At 35.2% G+C, this 26,958-nt stretch overlaps 1 protein-coding gene across 1 annotated transcript in view; it reads left to right on the forward strand.

The window, feature by feature from the left end:
* The window catches only part of LOC148308712 (uncharacterized), a 49,370-nt gene extending 24,711 nt beyond the window's left edge, over positions 1 to 24,659 (forward strand). Inside the window, exons 2-6 of the mRNA XM_088261274.1 lie at positions 9,180 to 9,464; positions 10,531 to 10,711; positions 16,923 to 17,027; positions 20,592 to 20,717; positions 21,962 to 24,659. Coding sequence (XP_088117400.1) covers positions 9,246 to 9,464; positions 10,531 to 10,711; positions 16,923 to 17,027; positions 20,592 to 20,717; positions 21,962 to 22,065 — 735 coding nt within the window. The 5' untranslated portion in view covers positions 9,180 to 9,245 and the 3' untranslated portion in view covers positions 22,066 to 24,659. The remainder of the gene's footprint in view (positions 1 to 9,179; positions 9,465 to 10,530; positions 10,712 to 16,922; positions 17,028 to 20,591; positions 20,718 to 21,961) is intronic.
* The last annotated feature ends 2,299 nt before the right edge of the window (positions 24,660 to 26,958 follow it).

The raw sequence follows: 26,958 nt of genomic DNA on the forward strand, positions 1-26,958 counted from the left end.
AACAATATTAGATAACGGTACTTTGACTGAACTTCTTTTGCTTGAGGGATTAGTTGGCCGTGCAGTGCAATGTGGGGGAGTCTGGATGGCTCCATTCTCCTCGCATGTATCATACCATTGTCTTCTTCTTTGTCTTCTCCCCATAACGACATCTTCGATCTCGATAATTATCTTATCCTGGTGTTCCTTATTTTATCCCGTAGACTCTTCCCAGTATGCTCCTTAGGGCGTTTGTCCACTACACGGGATTACACGGAATTTTACCGTCCGGCACGTCAGTTAGCGTTTGTCCACTACACGGGATTTCATCGTCCGGCAGTCCGGTTTTAAAAAATTAAAACGACTGCGACAGTTTAGCGTGATCGAATTAACGCGCAACGTGTTCACGCACCGATCAAGAGCACCGATCCGAAGAAATATGGACAAAAGCACAAGCCAATCCAAGCCAATAATCGTTTAAAAACGCTAACTGATGTGCCGGACGGTAAAATTCCGTGTAATTCCGGGTAGTGGACAAGCGTCCTTAGAGTCTTCATTTCTGACACTCTTAGCTCGTATTTTGTTACTGCGGTGTCCGCTCTGCATTCAATCCCATACGTCATGTTATCAGCACCCAATGGTGCACTATATAATATAAACGCAATGTTATCTTGATCGTTAACACGTGAAGGAAAGGTGCTTCAGGTACCAGTTCAGAGTAATTATTGAATAAATATTAGAGTGAATTAATCGAGATGATAAATAATGAATGGTGAATATGTGTAAAGTGAGAACTGAACCAGCCTACGACAGGTCGTAAGTCCTGTTAATACTTAGATTTAAAAATTCTTCATGTCGCTCACTCCTTTCAAGAACGTCATAAATAAATAAATCTTGATTTTTCAGGAGAACGTTTTAAAAGTTTAAAAATATAACACAATGTATTAAAAATAAATATCAAGCCACTTATTGAACTTTTTACTGTGCAACGGATCTTTTTAGGTAAACCCTGAAGGTTTTTTCTTCATTTGAAAAATATTTAGTATATTTAAAAAAATAATGAAACAATACAAACCCTTTCTTCAAAATGCAAAAACAACACTTTCTACCCTGTAGCGGGTAAATATTGAGATAAAAATATGCCTCTTTTGCTGGGATATACTTAGTACATTTTCTGGGCATTCCGAAAACATGCTCAACTGAAAATTGACGAATTTTGATTTATGACGTTCTTAAAAGGAGTGAGCGATGTATGTTGAGATGTCACAAGGTTTAATTCAAATCGCTCGGCTACTTTTTGTATTGGATCCGATATGCCGACGCTACGTTATGAATTTCAAGTAAACGTTAATTTAATTAATAAGCTTGTCGGTTAATATGACTGTCGTTATGTGACGCACCGTTATGTGAAGACTGTCGTTATGTGAAGCCAAATGCACCGCTGATTGCAGATCATCGGGATACCTGATGACTGATGATGGGTTATGAAGGCCGATTAGACAATGAATATTCATTACAGTACGGCTAATGGCAGTATTCAGTAATGCTGTTAAAAATTGACCTTGCAACTCAATTTATCTCATTAATTAATCTATATCCGCTTCTAATTTTAATTTGTTTAATGTGGAAATTTAAGAGAACAGTTACTTGAATTCATTAACATTGACTAGTTACACGAAACAGGTATTTGTACCATTCCAGTTATAATATTTCACATTTCGCTCACTCCTTTCAACAACGTCATATAAGTATGTATAAAAAACTTGATTTTTCAGGAGATCGTTTTTAAAGTTAAAGAATATAATACAATGTATTAAAAATAAATATCAAGCCACTTATTTAACTTTTTACTGTGCAACATATCCTTTTAGGTAAAACCTGAAGGTTTTTTCTCCATTTGAAAAATATTTGGTATATTTAAAAAAAACATTTAAACAATACCTTTTCTTCAAAATGCGAAAACAACTGTAGTAGGTAAATATTAAGTTAAAAATATGCCGCTTTTGCTGGGATATAGTACATTTTCTGGGCATTCCGAAAACATGCACAACTGAAAGTTAATGATTTTTGATATATGACGTTGTTGAAAGGAATGAGCGATTTGTAAGTTAGTGAAAATACCTTGGAGAGGGATTGGAGGGAGGAAAAGGGGAAGAGGGAAAGATCAAAGCTCAAGTCAAAGACAAATTATATGACAGGGACACACCACATATGCGTGCTTTTGTGGAGCATATGATGTCCACAAGCAGGCTCCAGGCTCTTTTGACGACTCAAATTCTGTAGTACGTGTTAAATTAAGAACCTTGAAAACATTAATTTGTGCTCGCACTATCCTGTTTTCTTTTGTGAAATCTAAGTAATTTTATGGTAACTATCTAACTAACTAACCAGCACGCCGCTTTCTGTAGGCGTAAGCAGAGAAAATAGAACGCCACACCATTCTGTCTTTGCAAACCGCCTCTTCCGTATTCATGCATCTCCGACGATTATTTCGACTCCTGACCTGACGACCATTTTCAAGCATGGAAGTGAAGCGTGGAGTTGGTAAAAGAAGGATGAAAGTAGAGAATGCTGTCGAATTGCAATCCCTCGGACGAATGTATCGGCAAATCGGTGTACGATAGATGTTCGAATGCTAATGTGTAATAGAAAATAATGCGAGACTTAGATATGTATTATCGATAAAATAAATGTGGAACGAACGAGTGAGAAAAGAACGGTTCAACAAATTCATGAGCCGAATGTAGTTGGAAAAGGGAGCAGAAGAAGACCGAGGAAAATTTGGCACGATAAAGTATTTTGAATACTTGAAAGTGGCAGTTGGAAATGGTAGCAGAAGAAGACCTAGGAAAAATTGGCACCATCGTGTATTCTAAATACGCAGGCGTGGTCAGGAATCGGAATAATCAGCGGATGATAATGATAATTTTTTTTTTTTTAAAACTCCGTAGTATAATGGTCAGCACGCTCGGTTACCGTTCTGGAAGTTTTGGGTTCGATTCCCAGGGGGGGTCAAATAAATATAAGTGATTTTTTCACTCTAATATTTATTCAATATTACCCTGGACTGGTACCTGAAGCGGAGGGCTGATCACCTTTCCTTCATGTGTAAACGATCAAGATAACACTGCGTTTGTATGACGCAGTGCACTACGCACCATTAGGATACGGACAAGGGATAGTGATAATAATGAGAAGATGCATGAATGTGGAAGAGGCGAAGATTGTTTGTAGAGACGGATTGGTGTGGTGTTCTGCTCTCTCTGTCTCTCCCTGCGGAATGTGGGGTGATGGGTAGTTAGTTGGTAATAACAAAATAATGCAATGTTTGTACCTTTAATCCTAAATCCTCACGCAGGACACGTTCGTCCTTTGCAGCCGAACACCTGCGGTTGGCTGATTCCACTCTCTTAGTTTTGTAGCCATGACGAGAATAATTTAACAATATGTTTGTACTTGCGCACAATGTTCATGTAGGTACACACTGCTCTTCTGATGCGTTCCTGGTAAATATTTTCTTCTTCATCTTGTTGTAGGCCTTGTATCGATCCATCTCTTTGGTGGTCTGCCCGGGAATCGTCTACCATGGGGTTGGTCGTACAGTGCGATGTGGGGGAGTCTGGATGGTTCCATTCTCCTCACACGCGCCTACCATTGTCTCCTTCGTTGCCTTCCCCACCTAACGACATCTTTGATCTCGCATGTTTCCCTGATAAATATTTTCTAAGCCTCTTAACCCATCGGCATACCAGCCGCCATATCTTGGCGGCTAAGAATATTTTACATTCGCATATCAGCCGCGGTGTAAGCCACGTCTCTTTGGGTAATTAATATTATGAAGATAGTTTCGTTTGATATGTGTAAATCAGTAAAGAAATCTTTTGATAACGCATCATTTCTTATTATTTTTATACGAATTTATTGACGGGATTTGACCAAAGATGTCCCTGTAAGGATAGAATTATCCTTTTGATCAAAATATCAACTAAAATCAGTTATATTTCAAAACTTTTACATCCCAGGCGTAATGATCCACTGTGTTATTTTTACGTTTTTAAGTTTTTTTTTGTTTGTCAATTCATCACATTTCTGAACTAGAAACTCGATAAAAGACACGCGTAATACATAGTTATATGGACCATATTTATTGGTAAAATAGTCAATGTAATTTTATGGGACAGTTTATTTTTATAATTCGGTTGAATTTGAACGCCTTTGACGTTTCAAAAGTATTTCAATTTCAATTTCAATTTATTCAATAATTAATATACATTACAAACAAACATTTAAGGCGTATACATTAAAAAAACAAATTAAAAATTACGCAAGAAGACTCTTGTTAAATGTGTAGAAGAATCTCGCTTCGGAAAACTCCTTCGTACACATGGAACAGATTAATATCCAATGAGATACTGTTCAACATAGCGGTAGCTCTTCCTACAGGCATAACCATCGGCAGGTTGGTCCTGTGTATAGGAATCTGAAACAATCTATGCCGACGCTGTCTTAGGTAACTATCGGGAACATACAGACCAATGCTCTGGATAATTTCAGGATTATCGATCATACCGCGCAACAATCGATTAAGTATGAGTCACACGCGAGCATTATGATTTGGTGGACTGTTTTATTTCACGAAAATCAATACGTTTAGTGCGTGCTACCTTTTTCTGCATTTAAATCTCCTTCCTTTAAACACTCTCATTAATTCCTCTCCTTTCCTTTTCCTTCCTGCAAATTATATTTTTTAAACCATACCCTTACCCTTTTACTCCCTTCCTCACACACACACGCTCCCACTCTTTTTTTTAAATCTCTTAATGTTTTAATGGTTATTATAACATAAATGTGGAATTGTTAAATTGGCTTTATTTTTATTAATTTAACAATTTTTATTATATACTTTTTAAATGTAAAACTGTACAATTCGCCAACAAATAAAATAAAATAAATAAATAAATGTTATTTCTATGTTTGTTTTCGTTTTATCCAATGCAAAAAATTAGCGCGTCATTGTTTGACAAACCATGTCACATCCCCTCCGGGGCGGGGGGGGATTTTTTTAACTTTCGGGGATACATTCAATAACTAAGTATATTTGTACACATATAAAAATTCTGATATGCGGATGGGTTAGCAATTTCACATTTCAATGTTCCTGAATTTTCAGTATATTTTTTTTAAATCACTTTTCTTGAGCTGGATACGTCCGGAAAATTCAATCTACATCGTCATTATTTGTCCACGAGTGATCTCAAATTCTATATAAATGTACAGTTATACCCCGCTTAGGGCTGGTAATCCGTGTTAGCAAAACAGCGCGCTAAACGGGGTTTATTTTCCACATACAATACATGAAATAATTTGTCTTTCTTGCGCTGCTTTTAAACGCTCCCTTGAAGGAATATCTGCCATTTTTGTACGCAGTGTTCAATTATCGCCATTTTATAAACAAAAATTAACGCGTTTCAAACGACAAAACAATATTGAAGTACATATATGATGTTTTACACACTGTCAATTTGACAGTTGACAGTTGGTTTGTAGTCAGTACGTTTTGCCATTTTACCATGAATAGACTGAATGACCATTATGCGCGTCGTAGGCTCGGTGAATGGACGGAAAACAATATTCAGCTTGATGCTCTTTTTCAAAGCAAAATTTTGTTTACCGATGAGGCACATTTTTGGTCAAATGGCTATGTCAATCATTTATCACTCGCCGCACGCCTCTGATAAGCTCGTATAAAAACAATCGTAAGGCAGCTTGTGCACTACCTGGAATTTTACCGTCCGGCAGTCCGGTTTTGAAAAATAAAAGCGACTACGACAGTTTAGCGTGATCGAATTTACGCGCAACGTGTTCACGCACCGATCAAGAACACTGATCCGAAGAAAGATGGAGAAAAGCACAAACCAATCCAAGCCATCATCGTTTTAAAACGCTAAGGGCGTTTGTCCACTACACGGAATTACACGGAATGTTACCGTCCGGCACGTCAGTTAGCGTTTTAAAACGACGATTGGCTTGGATTGGCTTGTGCTTTTGTTCGTATTTTTTCGGATCGGTGCTGTTGATCGGTGCGTGTACACGTTGCGCGTAAATTTGATCACGCTAAACTGTCGTAGTCGCTTTCATTTTTCAAAACCGGACTACCGGACGGTCAAATTCCGGGTAGTGGACAATCGCCCTAACCGAAGTGCCGGACGGTAAAATTCCGTGTAATGCACAAACGCCTTTACTCGTTTTGCAACCCGATAATTCATATTCAAGCAATTATAATACACTCTTCGGTAATACATACTCAGTTCCGCCCAAAAATCATAGCGAAAAACGTATCCGTGAATATCATGATTAAAAATTAATATGGCTAACACATCGCCCTGTTCGGTGACTAATGCATTGTTCAAGCTCCATCGGATGATCATTTGCATAAGGAACACATGTGAAGTAAACATATTGGCGCCAGTTTTACCGATAGTATAATTTTAATAAATCTTATCTATGTCACATAAGTTATATGATAGGACAGGGATGGCGCACCTATGGCACGCGAAACGATTTTGCATGGTACGCGAATGAAGAGAAAAACATAAAAGTGAAAAAAAGTCCAGGGTCATATTAAATAAATATAAGACTGAAAAATCACAAATATTTATTTTGACCGTCTTGGGAATCGAACCCGTAGCCTAGCGCGCTAACCGCTACACTATGGAGGCGGAAAATCTATATAAAATTATAAAAGTAGAATCTATGTTAAACCAAGTATTTGTGTAGAAAAGTAGAGTCTATGTTAAACCAAGTATTTATATATAAAAATTATAAAAGTAGAATCTATGTTAAACCAAGTATTTGTGTAGTGTGATGATGAGACACCTCAAGATGTCCCTCACCTGTTGATACTTTGCCCCCTTTTCAGCTTTCAAAGACAACAGCTGGAGGCGCGTTGCAGGAGCCTGGGTGAGGATCTATCCAACATCGAATCCGTGATAGTTCATAAGGAACTGTCACGAGAGGTAGTATCATACATGATAAAAATAGTGAAGGACATTGGTAACATAAACCAAAGTAGGACACAAAATGCCCAACCCTCTTCTAGTGGAACGGAAGGTCTGCTGATGACAGTCAACAGTCCGCCTTCTCCTGAGGAGTGCAACGTGGTTTCCTCCCAGCAATGAGCAAATGCAGAGAAGTTCCTATTTGACCCACACTAGATGATCCCTCCTGTTCCCAACACAGATTCAAATAAAAACATATTTAATTAGCTAGAAGAAACAAAAATCCACTAAATGATCTATAAACCTTGTACATAATAAGCAAGGTAAATAATAAATGCAATTCCCATTACAAAAAAGAAAGTATTTGTGTAGTTTTGGGATTTTGGGATTTTGGCATTAGCAAAATTAAGAGATTTATTTTTAAAAAACAAATCGAAATTTTCTGCACGTAATGAAAAGTAATGAATAAGGAAATAAAGATTGTACAAAACATAACGGTATATTATTATATTTGTTTAATAATAACAATAAAATAATAGTAGATGTTGTAAAAATAAAATGATACTTTCAAGGTTGACTATATTTCCAATGTCACAGTAAAATAAAGATTCTATTACTTAAGTATACTAAGAATATTATTAAATTAAATTATAATAAAATCATGCTATTTAAGAATATTAAGTGTAAAACAAATTGTCCTCAGAACGTGGTCGCAGTCTAGTGATTAGGGCATCGCGTCATCATGCAAATTACCGTTGAAAGTTTGATATTGAAACGAGAAATACAAAATAAATATTAACCAGATCATTCCTCCCTGTATTTAACCATTTAAATGGGATTCACAGCATTTTGAGTGTGTCCAAATACCTGTTCACAAATCTGGATTGTCTCCAATTATAGGAGTTATTTTTGACTTCTCAACATAGATTAAGAAGAACATGGAATCTGGGCATTTACGGAGCTTACGACCGTCATATGCTGTTTTAAGTGATCACTTTACACACGTGTAACATACATTTCAATTCTACCCATGATTGACAACCACACTACTCAAATTCTTGGAATTCCTATATATATTGTTTAAATTCAAAACACATTGCTTGAATTGACTAGAATTTCACTAGAGATATCTCTGGTGAGATGAAGGAAGCTTTTTATTGAGCAGAAACTCTTACATTTGTATGTTAGGTCCATACCTGGATTATTTTCACATAAGTATATGGGAAACGCTAGAAAATTTATTTTTTATTTTTTTTTATTTTACCAGTGTATGTATTTGGACACACTCAAAATGTTGTTGATAAATTCACTGGTCAAATTAAAAGCTAAATAATAATTAAAAATCCGAATCTTGAATTAAATTCACAAATTGCCCGCCTGAAAACATGATTTTCAATTTTTATGTAGCTTATAATTTGACTAGGTATTTTACAATACATATTATTTTATAATTTATATTTGAAGCACTAACTTTGTGATTTTCCATTGTACCCACCTTGATATGTTTTACTCCAATCTTTCAAACTTTAAAGCTAAATTGTTCGAAATCTTAATCTAAACCTTAAAATGTAATTCTATTCCCAGTCCTTTTCTTTTCTTCTTTTCCTATCACTGCCATCTTTTCTCTTTATCCCATCCTTGTCTCATGTCTCTTCTTATATATAGACTTCTCTTATGCATAGTTCGGCTGTCCAAACTCAAAACACAGAAAGGGACAATTTTTTTGTAGTATGTTTTCTTTGCATTTTTGGACTAAGTAGATTCTACTTAGTCCAAAAATGAAAAAAAAATCTCCCTTACTGTGTTTTAAGTTTGGACAGCCGAGTTGTGAAGAACTGTAATTGGTACTCATGATTTTTTTTAATATTCTGATTTGTAATATATTGTAACTGTTGTTCTTCCCTCCAATAAAATAAAATATAAAAATAAAATAATTAAAATGTAACTTTGTTTTAAAATCACTATAAATATTTTATTGTAACTTAATTATAATGTCTACCGGTTTCGAAGCTAACTGCTTCTTTATCAATACTATTAATCAGTCTTGATAAAGAAGCAGTTAGCTTCAAAACCGGTAGACATTATAATTAAGTTATAATAAAATATTTATAGTGATTTTAAAACAAAGTTGCAATTTAATTACATATTATTTTATTTAAAGAAGTAATAAAGTAAAACATACTGTATTGTCTTTTGTTCCAGATATCATCAGTAAAGTCAAGTGCATCTGATACACCCGTTTCTTCGTCCTGACCGACTGCCAACATAATGGCGTCCATACCGATCACCTTGCACCGGTCGGACGGCTGGTTGCGCCGGAACATCGTCAAGTTGCAGTTGTGCTTCGTGCTGGCCGGGTTCGCCTGCATCCTGTTCCTGGTCAGCGTGGGTGTCTTCCTGCAGAAGGGCACTAAGGAGTACGACGGAGAGGGGCTGGAGATAGTGTCCAATGAGGTTCTTGCACCGGCGGAGGAAGACAAGACTTGGGTGAGGAGAGATCCAAACGTTGAATTTTTATTTTTATTTAAACTTCACGTACAGAAAAGAAATAAGTACATTGGCGGGCTTATTGCTCTCAAAAGCCATATCGCTCACTCCTTTCAACAAAGTCATCTATCAAAAAACTTGATTTTTCAGGAGATCGTTTTTAAAGTTTAAGAATATAATACGATGTATTAAAAATAAATATCAAGCCACTTATTGAACTTTTTACTGTGCAACAGATCTTTTTTAGGTTGTGTTCAATGTTGTAGTATTGTATATAGGTACGTTTAATACATACACGACTAATTTATTTATTTATTTATTGGAAAACCAACAGAATATTTACAAAAAATAACAAAATATAATAAAATAATATAAATTAAATCCCAATTACAGGTTTTCGCTTAAAAGTAATTTAAAAAAGCTGTTAAGTACATAAGTATAACTTTATGATATTAAAACTTATATTTCTTTATCAAATAATCAAATAGTCAAATAGACATCAACAATATTTCTCTTAAACGTTTTAAAAGAAGCATTATCGATGTCTTTTTCATTAAGCATTGCACATATCGCAGGCTCGATTTAAACATGAATTTTGGTAGGACTTGTTTTGCATTTTGAGGATTTTGAATAAAGTTTTGTTTCTGGTCTGTGTTACCGGAACTCTTTTCCGGAGATCTTTTCCGGAAATTGATAAGTGATGAAGGCTCTGGGCAATCTACATAATTTTTAAAGGAAAATAAGGTCAGCACTGTTCCTACGTGTTACGAGCTTGGGGTAAATTCATAAATTCATTACTTGGAACCGTCCATTTAAAATTACAATATTATATAAATTTTTATTGTATAGATTGTATTCGGTTATTATATTTTTTGATTTGAGGTCTCCAGACGGTAGATATATGACCCTGGACTGGTACCTGAAGCGGAAAGCTGATCACCTTTCCTTCGTGTATTTAACGTTCAAGATAACACTGCTTCCATATAATGCAGTGCCCTATGCACCATTGGGTGCGGATAAGGGTTAAAAGAAGAATAATGAATTTAACTGGAGATGAATTTCACAGGAGAAGCAGGTGCACAGCAACACGTGGAAGGTGATAAAGGATATGCTGCCTCCTGGACCCACCTCCGAGGAGCCGGTGGCGAAGAGTAGCAAGACGAGGGAACCGGAGCTCTACGTGGTGGAGCACGAGATCTCCCAGTCGCAGGCCAGGCAGGCCGCGCGGACCCTCAACGTCTCCAGTAGTAAGCTTTATTCTTATCTTCTTCTGTGCGTGTCATGTCAGCTCCTCCTAACGTTATTCTTCTTCTTCTTCTTTTTGTAGATCCAAGGGATCTGTTTGTGCCTCCGCATGTCGCTCTTGGGATGTTGACTCCCAGCTGTCTTTCCATCTTTTCGGAGGCCTGCCTGGGGGTCTGCGTCCTTCAGGGTTGCCTTGGAGGGCGATACGTGGAAGTCTGTCTTCTGACATTCTGTTTATATGTTCCTTCCAGTATCGCCTTCGTTGCCGTCCCCACCTCACGTATCCTCCGTCTTACACATGCTTCGAATTTCGGTATTTCTTACGAGCCGAGTAACACTCGGCTCGTAAGAAATACCGAAAACTTTAGTGCATGTTGGTCTTCGGGTCGACCAAAAATCGCATGTGTTAAATATTTTGTGTAGTTTTTAGTGGTGAAGGGTGGTATTATTTGCATGCTGTAGTAGTGATTGTCCTGACCAAGAGACGGGTATGTCTCGAAACCGGTAGACATAAAAATCTCGGTGAGTGGTTATATACTAATATTATTAACATTTTTGTAAAAAAAAAATAAGTAAATATCTTTGTAATTACCCTTGTCTAAACAGCGTCTCTACGGTTCTGATCTCCGTCTGATCTCGTATATTCCTTCAAAGACGTACTCCATTTTGGAAACCACTGTACTAAAAAACTGCCGAAAACTGCACTGCCGAAAAACTGCGGTGGCTCGGGAAGTCTTACCTAAGTAGCTTTTGAACAAACTTTTAACAGAATTAAAAAAATAATTTATTTTAGTTACGTATATCGTAAAATATGGAATTACCCGCTGTATTTTTCAATCATCACAGTTTTTTAGTGTTTCCAGGAATGATATCAGTTATTTGTATTCTTTATCACGCGACGCCGTCAAAACATCAAAAATCAATCAATCACATCGTTTATATCACCTAACTTTACACAACTAAACGATGAATACATGTTTGTTATGAATCGTAGTTTGTAGACTCTTACCATTACCATGAAATCCATTCAAAAAATAGCAAAGTCCTCAAGCTGCTTTATTTTGCGGTGAGTATTCATTTGACAATCGTGCCATTAGCGAGATAGCGAGATGAATCACATGCAATTATAGTAACTTTAAACATAAAGAATAAATCCACTCACATGTAGGTATAGACTTTTTTTGGACATTCAACAGAACAGTTACATAAATTCATTTACATTGACGAGTAATACAAAGCAGTTATTTGTACCATTCCAGTTACAAAATTTCCCATTTGTAATTTGATGACAATACCTGGAAGAGGGACGGGAGGGAGGAAAAGGGAAAGATCAAAGGTCAAGTGAAAGAAAAATTGTATAAAACTAGGGACATACCACAATATGACTATCGACTTACTATGTAAGTGATCTAGTGCTGACAATGTCGCGTAGAACATTCCCATATTCATCGTTGACCAATTTTGATACGATAAATATAAGAACTTTGTTCAGAGTATGTTCCACTCAAAGTTCCAAGAATTTGAGGAGTGTGTTTGTCAATCATGGGTGGAATTGGTGAGTGTTACACGTATTCACTTAAACCAGCCTATGATGGTCTTTAGCACCATAAATGCTCAGACATCCATATTTCTTCTTCATCTTTTTTGAGATGTCAAAAAAACTCCTAATCCAGATAATCCAGATTTGAGAACATTGAAATTCTAGTTAATTAAAACAGTTTGTTTTGAAATTAATCAATACAATTAGAAGTTCCATGTTCCACTTAAACCAACCTATGACGGTCGTTAGCCCCGTAAATGCCCAGACTTCCATATTCTTCTTCATCTTCATATGTTGAGAAGACAAAAAATAATATGAAAATATACATTTTTGTCCTTTATTTATTTTATTTTATTTGTTTTAATTCCATGTTTTATTTTAAACGATTTTTATACTGTGTTGAGATGTCAAAAAATAATATAAAAAATGACTCCTATAATTGGAGATAATCCAATTTTGTAAACACGTATTTGGACACACTCAAAACATTGCAAATGAAACTTTTATATTCAGTTTCTACCTGTATTTTTGAATTACCTAACGTCCAAGTGACTCTGAAATCTAGCTACGGCTTATGCAACACCGTTTATCATGTCCCTACTCAGGCTTCAACTTTAAAAGTTTCATAGCCTATGCCTACTTGTGAGTGGATTTACTCTTTATGTTTAAAGTTACTATAATTTCATGTAATTCATGAGTGAAAATTCTAGGCAAAAACACTCGCTATCTCGCTAGAGGCATGAGTTTATACATTTCAATGATTCTAAGTTAGCAGTGAAGTTACTTAGGTGTATGGTTTTAATTCTTGATTTTACTCAGGTAGTGAATTTACTTGTTTATTCTTATATCTATGTGTATACTTACATTTCTACCTAATACTTACATTGCGCCTAGGATTTCTACCTGTAATGAATCGAACACTCTTATAAACCCAGACCGTAACTCGATAAGTTTTTCGCTTACGACAATAATTTCCGATAGCACAACAATGCCGTCGATATAAAGTGTGTTAGTTTTAGCTGGATAGACATAAAAACAGCAAGATGAAACTGCTCATGCGCGCCAAACAATGGCGGAATTCAAGGCGACTCGCGACTGTCACGTTTCCCGCCCATTTGGATATGCGTTTTAATGTAAAATTGACAGATGATTAGATTTATAAGTCACCACGGTACGCTGGCCACGTCCTCAGTCCTCAGTCGAGCTACTGAAGATCGAACTACGGGAAACTAGAAACGATAAGTACTTGTGCAAGTACCTACTCGCCACTAACACAAATCGCTCACTCCTTTCAAGAGCGTCATAAATCAAAAATCGTCAATTTTCAGTTGGCCATGTTTTCGGAATGCCCAGAAAATGTACTATATCCCAGCAAAATAGGCATATTTTTAACTTAGTATTTTCCCGCTACAGGGCAGAAAATGTTGTTTTTGGATATTGAAAAAAGATATTTTTAATTATTTTTTTTTAAATATACTAAATATTTTTGAAATGGAGTAAAAACATTCAGGTTTTACCTAAAAAGATCTGTTGCACAGTAAAAAGTTCAATAAGACGCTTGATATATATATATTTTCAATACATTTTATTATATTTTTAAACTTTAAAAACGATCTCCTGAAAAATCAAGTTTTTTGATTTATGACGTTCTTGAAAGGAGTGATGTATGATGTATGTACCTACCTAATTTGACTCGAATCGAATCTAATGGCTCATAGAGTACCGGGTCAAAGTGACCGCCTGCCCCTTCGTCGGGTGATTCTCAAATTTATTTCGTCTATCGCCCACTTTAAAAATCAATTATATATATTATTTTTTGACATCTCAATATAGATGAAGAAGCATATGGAAGTCTAACTTACGGCCGTCATAGGCTGGTTCAAGTGATGACTTTACACACGTGTAACATTCACCAATTCTACCTACGATTGACAACCACACTTCTCAAACTTCTTCAACTCACCAATTGATTTTTGTCCAGGAGGGTGCTCCCAACGCAGTGCATACGGGAATAAGTAGGATATCTATATAGCCAACAATTAAAAAATGAAATTATGGGTTTATAATATATAGCTGAATACAAATAATTTTGACTACAAATATTCTGTCAATTATACAAATATTCAGTGTATTGTCCGTCTCCGTAGTGTAATGGTCAGCGTGCTACCGTACTGGAGGTCCTGGGTACGATTCCCAGGGGGGGGTCAAATAAATAAAAGTGATTTTTTCACTCTAATATTTAGTCATTATTACCCTTTACCAGTACCCGTAGCTGAGGGCTGATCACCTTTCCCTCATGTGTTTGACGATCAAGATAACACTGCGTTTATATAATGCAGTGCCCTATGCATCATTGGGTGTGGATAAGGGTCTTAAGAATAATGTGGTGGAAGATGATCAGTTATAACTCGCTAGTACATTGGTTTATTATAAAAAAAGTCCTTTTAGGTGGTTCTAAGTGAGTGACTGGTTTCTAGGAGAGATAATCTAGAATGCCCTTGCCAGACTTTGCGGGTGTGCACACGATGGCGGCTGTAGTGTTGTCACCATGGTGTCACCAACATACCCACATTACATATAAATTAAATTAAAATTGACACTGCTTTTTATTGCCATGAGTTAAGAAAAAAAAACACCAACGCAAAGAATAAATCATTTATGGCGCAATAAATTAACGATATTTTTCATTTTGGTTAATGAAACATAATGTAGGGTAGGCGAACCATTATCGGACAGTCTGTAGACTGTCCGTGACTGTGTAATCTAAATAGTTATTTATTATTAATGTCAATATTATACAGGTATAATGTAGGCTAATAAAGCATTGCAAAATAATTTGAGAATGTTACAAATAAAATAATAGTAAATGCGACACATAATGTTCCTAAATTGGAATATAGGAACATCAGTTATTAATAAAATATTTATTAAGACATTTTCTTCCGGTCCCTAAGTGATGTATAAGGCACTGCATTGAAATGACGCATTTATTATTCAATTGTTGATATTAATATGTTTGTATTTACTCGTTTTTAACAAATAAAAAAGGGTTTTAAAAATTAATCCACAAATAAGGAATAATGAATCATTTGCAGACGGGAGACATATGTAATTTAACATACTCAACCTATGAAGGATTGTGTCTTACACAATCCTTCATAGGTTGAGTATGAAAAACGCAAAACGAGTCTAAACTCGTTTTGTGTTTATAACAGCCGATATAATCAATATTTTCATTCATCATTTTCTTTTGGGAAATTCGCCTTAGTAAAAACGTTGTTTTCGTAGGTTGGTAATGAATGACGTCACAGAAACGACGGACTTATTTTAATATTGGTAACATTGCTAAATTATTGGCGGGTCTATTTGTTGATGTCTATGGTCCGTGTTCATATTATAACACAAATGGTAGTGTAGTGGTAAACAAACAATCCACACTACTACTTTTATAGTTCTATAAAGCAGAGACATTTTGGGATACGCCGCATAACACACCCGATGACGTAAAATTTAATGGCGTGTACGGACGTCCGTTTTTTCGTTTTATTCAAATATCTAAAGTTTAAACCTCAATATCTCCCTTACTTCTCTACAGATTTCAATAAGAATGTTACCCATAGTCTTGTGATTTTTCATATTAATTTATTAGCCAATATTAACACATCATGAAATTGATCCATTCTTTTAAATACTGACAGATTCCCCATTAGTTAATGATCTCTAAGCAAGATCTACTCGTAATTTAACTCATTGGGGCACGGCTTGTTGATTGTCGCTGTCCATAATTGGGTCATTGTCTAACAGCGGTGGGCCTTCCTTACTTGTAGTAAATTGACTTTGTATATTCCCTTTTCCTCGCGCTAACTGGATCTAATAATCTTAATTAATTGAGCCTACTTTGATGTGGAAACGGCTCGGAAATTAGCGCGGGTTGGAGCTGTCGGCAAATGGCGCCGGTCGGTTAACAAAATTTTGACACGTGACGCCTGAATTAGCATTTTTACCGATCTAATTTCTTTCTTTAGATCCTTTGTGTACCCACCGGTGTAATACACATTGTAACTGCACAGTGTGTGTACATAAGTAATGTAATCACATGATAAATGCTACGATGGTTTGCTTAACGTGTTATTGTTCACTTTTATATTACGCCAGCGTTTACGAACGAATCACGAACTTCTAGTGACTACCGGCTTTATTATATTTTTTTACTTCATCGTACGCTTCTTCTCACTGGATACATCCCAACTTATCGTCTTTGTAGACTGCTGGGGTCAGCTCTCCTCGTCCTCAGGTTCTAGGTCCTTCTGTCATGGACAACGTCACCTAGGCCATGTCTTCGAACCATGTTCTCTCTTTGCAAAATCCATGATTTTTTGGTCTTCCTCTAGATATCTTTTGAGGAAGATCCATGATCTTCATTTACTTTATCACACACATAGTTTTAAATTACAATAATACCGATGTTGGGCGACAGAATCCACTACAGTCCAAGCGCAGAGACCTCATAAAATAATACGTCAAAAAAGTGTGCCTGGACCACGTGCGGGCATATCCGCAAATGCCCATTTTTGTGCCGTACAGGGTACGGGCAAAGGGCCTTTTTTGTCTATATGTTGTGGTGCGGGCAAATCGGCCACTGGTTTAATGAATTTTGACGTGTTTCTTTTCAGTATCACCGCCAACCGGATGCATGGCGTGTACCCCCAAGGAGATAGAGTACTGCACCGGGCCGCAAGTCATCAACGACCACTGCTGCTGCGACAAGATGTATTTAGGTAATGCTATTGTGTATTTTTCTACCCTTCCTCGCGTTGTTCAGAGATTCAACACCGTGTAAGGTCAAAACGACGTAAATTTCGCGCTAATTCGACGTCGCGCTACTAAATTTATTTACCCAAAGGCATTTAGTTAGCATCGAGAAAAATGGTGTGACAAGCTGACAAGCTCTATCTTGGTGTTATTAGCTCAGACATTGCACTTTTGAAAATGGTCATACGACGTCTGATCCCTCCTTCGCAAGTTCCTTCATTTTTCACTATGCTGCTGAAACGTGGACCATAAAAGCAGCAGAAAGGAGAAAAATTGACGCTTTCCAGAGGGTTTCTCTTCGAAATAAATATGGTTTTGAAAAGAAAGCAGTTATTGAAAGGTTTTTTTATTTTATTCAATAGATATTCTAAAAAAAAATCCAATAGGTATTCTAAAAAAAGGCGCGGAGCCGGTCTCGTATTAAATTATTTATTTGCGTGTACCCCCTTGAGTTTTGGTTCTGACCACCGGACGTGGCTCTAACAAGTTAATTTTGTTTGTTATTTTTCTATAGGTACTGTAGATTGTCAAGCGCCCTTGAGGTGATTTCTTACAAAAACGGCGACATATAAATTGGCCATATTTGTTGTAAAACACTTGATTTTTCACCCAATAGATATATAGCTCACTCCTTTCAACAACGTCATATATCAAAAAACTTGATTTTTCAGGAGATCGTTTTTAAGGTGTAAGAATACAATAAAATGTATTCAAAATAAATATCAAGCTACATATTGAATTTTTATTGCGCAACTCATCTTTTTAGGTAAAACCTGATGGTTTTTTCTCCATTTGAAAAATATTTAGTTTATTTAAAAAAATAATTAAACAACACCTTTTTTTCAAAATGCAAAAACAACACTTTCTGCCCTGTAGCGGGTAAATATTAAGTTTAAAATATGCCGCTTTTGCTGGGATATAGTACATTTTCTGAGCATTCCGAAAACATGCACAACTGAAAATTGACGATTTTTTATATATGACGTTGTTAAAAGGAGTGAGCAATGTTAGAGATATACAGGGCTTTTTTTAAACAAAAGAGGTCTCGAAACTCACTTCATGTAAAGCTTTTTAATTTTTTTTATTCAAATATCATTTAAATATTTAATCATTTTGACGAATTATAAAAATATAGATTGTAATTACGTAAGCACAAACATTGTTTCGTCTAATTGAATTTGAAAATTAAAAAAATATCTATACATACCCGTGAAAAAAGTGCCGGAACGCCGTTTTAAAACGCTAACTGACGTGCCGGACGGTAAGATTCCGTGTAGTGGACAAACGCCCTTACACGGAAAAAAGCCCTGGAGATACAATATATACGAGTTTTATAGATGTCTGAAATGAGACGAAACCTATTGTTTTAATGGGAAGGGAGATTAGTCAGAGCATTATAACAGAATTTAGTTACCAGACAGTCTCGCCTTATCGGAATACCATAAGTCTATGCTCCCTGCTACATACAAATACACGCCCGATTTACCCACATTAGGGATTATCGCAGGGGTCAGTCCAGTCGTAGTACAAATGTAAAACTTCGCCTTGAGAAAACCGCCTTGTTGATCACGGTTTCCCCTACGCCAGTGTTCCGCAAAGTGTGTGCCGCGACACACTGGTGTGCTGTGCCGTGCTGATTAGTTGGTGTGTCGCGGAAAAAAATTGATCGGACATTAATGCCAAGCATTCGTTAAGTCGCATTCTTCCCACCGGAGACCACCGGAGAGGTAACACTCCCGATTTTTTAAAGAATGTATAATATATTGGATTATTTTTTGTTTTTTAGAATACAGTAACCCCCCCCCCCTACAACGTTGACATAGGTACCCCTTTATCTTAGGCAATTATAAGAGGTTAGTATTTTAAATTGTATTGTTACATTTTAACTAGCGGAAATGAGAGATTTAAAATTGAAATAAAATTTAAAATCGTTAACTTCCCTGTAACACCCCTCCGATAACGTGGTACCTATCTTAGCGTTAAAGCGTTAAACTAAGGTTAACTGTACATACTCGTATATGTATACAATATTTTTTTAACTCCTTACCTTTCAATAACTCTTTTCTTTTAAAAAACGTATAATTATTTCGAATAAAACTTATTTTTTCAATGCAAAAACTGTGTTTTAAGAATAAATCAGTTACGTAAAATGTTACCTGGATTTAGAGATAATTAAGTTGCGACTCAACGAATGCTGGGCCTTAAAACTGAAAATTTCCGAAACAGACACAGTTTTGGCTGCATATAAAAAATGGATATACACTGCTATCAAAGCATGCTATTGCAATTCTTGTACCATTTGTCACGACTTACTTGTGCCAATTGGGATTTTCGACTCTGACTACTGTTAAATTTCAAAAAAAGACGCCTGATGATGATCAACGAAGAGATGAGAGCAGCCTTATCAACATCACATTTCGCATTAAACATAATATGTTATATGTTTTCGCATTATATTAATTTTAATAATAAATAAATATTAAATAAACGTTTTTTTTTTCTTTGCTGTACCTTAAAAATTTCTCGATTTGGTAGGTGTAGAACCTTGAACAGAAAAAGTTTGCGGAACACTGCCCTACGCCGCCGGCGCGCCGGTGTATGGGACCATGTATGCAAAGCCGGCGCAGCTACGCTTGCGCACTGCGAATACTAACGACATCTAGCGAAAACTTGTTGAACTACAATTCTAACCTTGTACATACATATCGCTCACTCCTTTCAAGAACGTCATATATCAAAATACTTGATTTTTCAGGAGAACGTTTTTAAAGTTAAAAAATATAATACAAGGTATTAAAAATAAATATCAAGCCACTTACTGAACTTTTTACTGTGCAACAGACCTTTTTAGGTAAAACCTGAAGGTTTTTTCTACATTTGAAAAATATTTAGTATATTTAAAAAAAATATTAAGCAATACCTTTTCTTCAAAATGCAAAAACAATACTTTCTGCCCTGAAGCGGGTAAATATAAAGTTAAAAATATGCCGCTTTTGCTGGGATATAGTACGTTTTCTGGGCATTCCGAAAACATGCACAACTGAAAATTGACGATTTTTGATTTATGACGTTCTTGAAAGGAGTGAGCGATATGTAAAAAATGTTACCTGGATTTAGGGAAAATTCAGTTGCGGCTTATCGAATACTGGGCCTTAAATATGTAAATTCTTTTTCTTCTAACCCTTATCTGCACCCAATGGTGCATAGGACATTACATCGTATAGAAGCAGTGTTATCTTGATCATTAACATATGAAAGAAAGGTGATCAGCACTCCGCTTCAGGTCCAGTCCAGGGTGATATTGAATAAATATTAGAGTGAAAAATCACTTATATTTATGTGACCCCTCCCTGGGAATCGAACCCGGGACCTCCAGAACGGTAGCTGACCGCTACACTACGGAGGCTAGTAAGATATCAAATAGTCAATGATCACATTTTTGTAAAAAATGCACTTGGTCACTTTCTCATGTATGACTACGATACATTCATACATGTTGATATTCAAAATGTTTTGTTTTATTTTTACAGAGGTCTTCCCATATGTAATACATACATGTTACTTGGGTCCGGACGGATGTACTTTAGATGCCACAGATTGTTCGGAGTATGTTCGCATTCGGACATGTTGCTGTGAGAAAATTATTGCTCAAAAATGTAAGTAACATAAAATTGTAAATGAGAACACTTGTTTTTTACCACTTGAGTTATATTTATGTTAACGACCAGTTTTGGAACCTACAGATGCTTCCATTTTTGGGTCTAAATATGTATCTGTAGCTTCTGAAACTTATGTAACTCAAGTGGTAAAAAACAAGTGTCTTACCACAAAGTGAATGCCGTAACAATAAATAAAATAAGTAACACAACATACCAAAAGCAAACCATGTTTGTAAATTTATTACAGACAGACAGACTACAATATTATTTGATGATCTATTGATTATACCAGCTGTACCCGGGCATGCTATGCTGTGGGTAACACGTTGACTGCCACGGCAATTTTCAGAATTCAGATTTTGTGAACAAGTATTTGGACACACTCAAAATGTTGTAAATAAATTATCTGGTCAAATTATAAGCTTAATAATAAAAATGAAAATGGTATTTTCTGGCGTTTCTCATGTGTGTGATTATAATCCAGGATTCGGATCTCACATACTAGTATAAGAGTTTCTGCTTAGTAAAAAGCTTCTTTACATCTCACCAATAGATGTCTCTAGTGAAGTTCTAGTGATTCAAGAACAAGGTTTCTAAATTGGTTCATATATATAGAACTTCCAAGAATTTGAGTAGTGTGGTTGTCAATAATGGGTAGAATTGGTGAATGTTACACGTGTGTAAAGTGATCACTTAAACCAGCCGATGACGGTCGTCAGCCCCGTAAATGCCCAGACTTCCATATTCTTCTTCATCTTTGATGAGATGTCAAAAAATAATATGAAAATAACTCCTGTAATTGGAGATAATCCAGATTTTGTGAACAAGTATTTGGACACACTCAAAATGTTGTAATCATATTATATTATTAAAAACTCTAACAATAGTACATAATTATAATTTCTGTTCATTTATTAATAAATTTTCTGTTCATATAAGCCAACATCGATTTTTTGATCTCTTCCTAGAAGCCATCTATCCATATTAGCACTGATATACAGTACTAGGAATTTCATGATAGCTGCACGAATATGGCAAGTAAACACAGTACGAGATATTCGTAGTCGGTGTCCTAGCAAAGAACGCAACCTATGAGTATACACAACTACTAAGTTGGCAGTCAACAGGTTAAACCAACAATACAATAATTATGACGTGATTACATCGAATATCAATATGCCATCAATGCAATTTCTACAATAACGTATCTTGATTTTTACAAAATTCTTTTTTCATTCCAGGGAAAGATTTGATGTCCAGCACCTCAAGAACAGCAAATTCAGCCGGTCTTTTGACATTCTCCTGTCTGTTTGTAATGCTGAAAAAGTATTTATCCATTATGTAATAATTCCCAATCTTTGACAAAAACCTCAGGCAAAAATCCTAACTTTTACGCAGGCGTAAAAAAACACCTAAATTCTAAGAGTACTAAATTGTATTTTATTATTAAAACCACATAAAAAAATTGTGACGATTGTTTCGCCTTGTTATGGCATTTTCAAACTACTGTGAAGATTAAACAGACTGAGGGTCCTTATATAGCTGTACAATTCTAGGTGCTTAAGTAATAGTTATAACGTGTGCAGTGATAATTTAAGGGAGAAAACAATAGTTGAGTGTTCAAGTGTCCAATAGGTAATGGGGAATGTAGGTACTTATATTCATTTTTGGAGAAAGGAAGAATCTATTGACATGATATTGTGAGACAATTATGTTTTTATAGGTTCAGACAATTGTAAGAATTCTCGCATGAATGATTTTATTGTTAATTGCAAGTTTGCATCGTACTGGATGTCTCGATGAGACCATGCTCTTTGTTTTGTCTGTGGAGATTTTCATGTTGAATCTTTGATATGAAAGATTGAATCTATATAGAGCAGTCTCTGAAGATCGTCTTCGGAATTGTCAGTAAGGACAGCCTCATCTACACAGCATATAATGTCAATGTTTTTTTTCTCCTATGGTGTAGCCCAGCCTTAATACTTTGACTTCTTCATTGGCCGTAGCGGTTTAGCGGAATTGGCCTTAGCGTTTATATTTACCCTCTTTTATCCCAGGGCTTAGTTTGCTGCTTTAAGTGTATTGGATATCATCTTTTCCCAAGCCCTTTCTTCGTCATCATTGTTGAATATTTCACAATGTGTTATATAGCAGGTTACCCTGTTTATGTACAGAACCCTTTTGCTTTCATTTTCGATAGATTGAAGATTGATCCAATTGATGATTTTTGGTTTTCTGTTCTTCATTTTTGGTTGTTTTAACTGTAATTTACAGTACCAGATGATGATCAAAGCCTATGTTTGCCAAAGATAATACCCTCACATCCTCTATTGTAGATGGGTGAATCTTTCTATCAGTTATAATGTAATCAATTGTATATTTATCATCTCTTGTATTCTCAAATGCATATTTATGTTGGATTTCATGTTGAAAATATGTGTTACAAATTCTCATTATGGTTCGCGCACATATGTCTATTAGCATTTCAACATTATTATTTTTAGTAAAATAGTTTCATTAAGTCTTTGTTTTATGCCATCTAGAACAATGTCTCCCATCCTGGCATTAAAATCTCTTAACTTGATCTGTTTTTCTGATTTTGGTGTGAGGTTTATAGTTTCCTGCGATAGTGAGTAACTATCTTTAGATTCTTCTACAGGTTTAGTAATGTCAGGAGCGTATGCACTAATTATATTTATTCGAATTCCTTCTATATTAAGTGAAGCCTTTAGTATTCGATGGTTTACATATTCAATATTGTCATTGAGTCTTCATATTTCTCATGTAGGAGAAGATCCACACCTGAGTTGGCTTTGAGATGTTTCTCCTTTCCGCTGTGAATCAAAATATAGTTAAAGTGTTATGAACTTTCCTGACCCGTCTTTTTTGTTTCCGATATTCTGCAAATGTCCACCTTATGATGATTCAGTTCTGCAATTTCTTCTTGCTTTTATTGTTCCATGACATTTTATATATTTCAGCACGCCAATCTTGTTTCATTCTGTTTCCGAAATCATTTTATCCTTTTCCTTGCATTGGTCAGTGTTGGGGATCTACCGTGTTCCATAGCTTGGTTTTCAGGGCTGCGAGATTGCTCTTGTTTTTACCCTAGGTAGGCTGCTGACTTTACCCGGGAACTCTCCTCTTTTTGTATCCGGTTCGGGACCGGCAATGATACTTAATAGATATATTGGTTTAGAAACATAGGGTTTTTTTACTACTGATAGCAAGTATATTTTTGTTACTATTAGTATTTATGTAGTTTATGTAATTTAAATTTACAATGCCATTTTGTAATAATTAGTTTCTTAACACGAAAATCGTATATTTTAAAATTACATAGCATGAATATCTTTGCTACTAAAATTGTCGAATGTAAAAATAATTAATTAATTTTTTAATTTCCAAATGATCTCAATACTCACACTGACTCCTTCAAAAATACATGATAACATAATACATGATTACAAAAATGAGAGAACAATAGAAATCATATTGAAGCCTTCCAATATCTGTAATAATAAACGACACAAAGACTGCACGAATATCAATAATGTTTTAAAATAATATACACATGTAGATATGATAAAGATCTTATTTTCTAAAGCTTGAATCTCCAGAAACCACATTGAATCTTCTATTTTTCTAAAAATCTATGAATAATTTTATAAAAATTGGCCATGAAGATGATGATAAAGGTGCTTAAAAAATATTTTTACAGATCTGCCATATTTACATACATAATTAATACGTAAATCAATATGTAAAACATTATAAACAATAACTAGTGATATTCTGTAATGGGTGATATTCTTCTTTAATTTTATTGACCATTAATGTTTAATTTAAATACATATTACATCAATCTGATTCAAGAAAATTATCAATCAAATCAAACACTATAGTGCCTTCTCTCAGCTAATAACACAAAATAGAAAATCAAATGACACAATTGTTTAAGTTTTTACACTATACATTCGCAGTTTAAATTAAAATACAACTTTTGAAAAAAATGTTTAGATTCGCTTACATAATCATTTAAAAAATGAGAATAGAATTTCACAAGACGTATAATAATTCTCCTTGGTGTAGCGTTTGAAATGGTCACAGAGCACCAAAAATGTGATCTGTGACGAAAACAACCACCAAAATGACCAGTAATGTTACATAGAACCATTTAAGCATTATTTGAATTGTTTTTTCTCAGATAAATAGAGAATTTTTTAGTATATTAAAATGTTTAAAATATACATAGGTATAATATAATTTAATATTAATATGTATAATGTTTTAAAAATAGGGAAGAGTTTGTTAAATGAAATGTGATTACCATGTATAGTATAGTGTTACATTGTATTTAGTATGAATAAATGGGACGCCCTACTACGAGTCATAAATTAGCCATTCCTAATTTCATATAATTTCATTTTTCTGCTTAAATTATGTTACTTTTATAGTTCAATAAGTGGAGCACAGAGCTGTTTATACATATATCAACCCTGTTATATACATTATCACAATAGATCTACACAGATTGTAGTCACATAAAGAGCTCTATCTATCTTTGTTCCCCATCGAGAACATATTACCCATCGTATCAGCCCTTATAATGAGCACTCCTGTGTAACCTAATGTTGGCAAGAATTGCTTGTGGCGTAATAATCCTACATATGTCGTTCATGTATAATGTTGTCCTCCACAGTATAATGGTTAGCGCATTTGGGTTCCATGCTAAAGGTGAATTTTTTACCATTATGTTTATTTAATTTTATCCTGGACTGATATCTGAAGCGCACCTTGCTTTCATATACATAATTAATGATCAACTCAACACTTTGTGTAGCGGTGCCCCTGAAATTTTCCAGCCCTTGGTGCCTGTCATTTTGCGTAATGACAACAACAAGTGTTACAGGTTAAAAAAAACTGTAATATCTCTCATAAAACACCTTACCCTTTCACCAAAACAATGTGTAAAGCTCTAGACTGAATACCATTCAAAGAATACCATTCAAGAAATAGCTCCTAATAGTTATAACTAAATCCAACATGGTGTAAAAATCCGGAGACTAGATGAAGTCATATTAATAAATGACACTACTGACAAAAACACGTATTAACTTATTGTCGGGCGGTTTTTTCATCAACCTCGACTCTAATTAGTATGCAAATTAGGATCGTATTCAAATCACAAGTAACCGCAAACCCATTTCCGATCCGTACAATTTTTTTTTGCCATCTCTCACGTTCTACCAAAAGTAAGCAAATAGAACGCTTATAAGCATCTCCCGCTCTCTACTAACAGTATGTAAAAGACGCTTTTAGGCATTATCCGCAAACAATATGATAACTGTTCACATTGTATCCATTTGATGCAGTGTTCTATGGATGTGGAAAAGAAAAGAAAGCGAGATGAAATCTCCTTCGAATAATGCATAGGGTATTGCATCGCATCAAAGTAATATTGTCTTGATCGTTAATTATATGAAAGAGAGGTGCCCAGTCTTATAGAGGGAAAAATTATTTGTTTTGATCGCCCGGGGAATCAAACTCAGGACCTTTAGCATGGTAATCAAACACGCCCACCACTACACTGTATAGATGGGCATATAACAGAATTAAAATCATAAATTTACAGCTAATAAAACCATTGATGTTAACCGAAATTATAGAGAATGTTGGTACATACAGGGTAGTCAATGGTGACGGTTAACTAAGAACTGTTTGTTGACATGATGGCTGCTTTTATTGTACAAAAAAATTATGTTACCGAAGAAATAAATTTATAATATCTTGTCAACACTACCTAATACTTTTTGTTGTTGACAGAATTGAGATATGTTGAGTTTTTTGGACTTCGTAAATGCAATGATGGCAACATATTATTAACTTGATTATATTTAGTTATTTTATGTGAAAATGTACTAATTTAATTAAGTGTACTACTATTCCATCCATGTTATTTTTTTAAATTTAACATTTGTTTCTCCAAACTAAATATGCCTTTCTTATTGAATCTTCATTTCTTCTGACCCCTATTCGCATCCAGTGATACACAGAGTACCGCATTACATTGATGCTGTATTAACTTTATCGTTAATTATACAGAGACAACGTAATAAAGTACGGCGATCTAGTCATATCCTAGGACGGCACAGCGACCATATTACTACCAAAATAGAAGGGAAGAAAGGAAGAGGAAGACCAAGAAGAAGCTATGCAGAGCATCATAGCTTTTTCT

This window comes from Brachycentrus maculatus, unplaced genomic scaffold (genome assembly GCF_059751285.1).
Source record: "Brachycentrus maculatus isolate JH-2025_06_01 unplaced genomic scaffold, ASM5975128v1 h1tg000152l, whole genome shotgun sequence".
NCBI classification, from domain to species: Eukaryota; Metazoa; Arthropoda; class Insecta; order Trichoptera; family Brachycentridae; genus Brachycentrus; species Brachycentrus maculatus.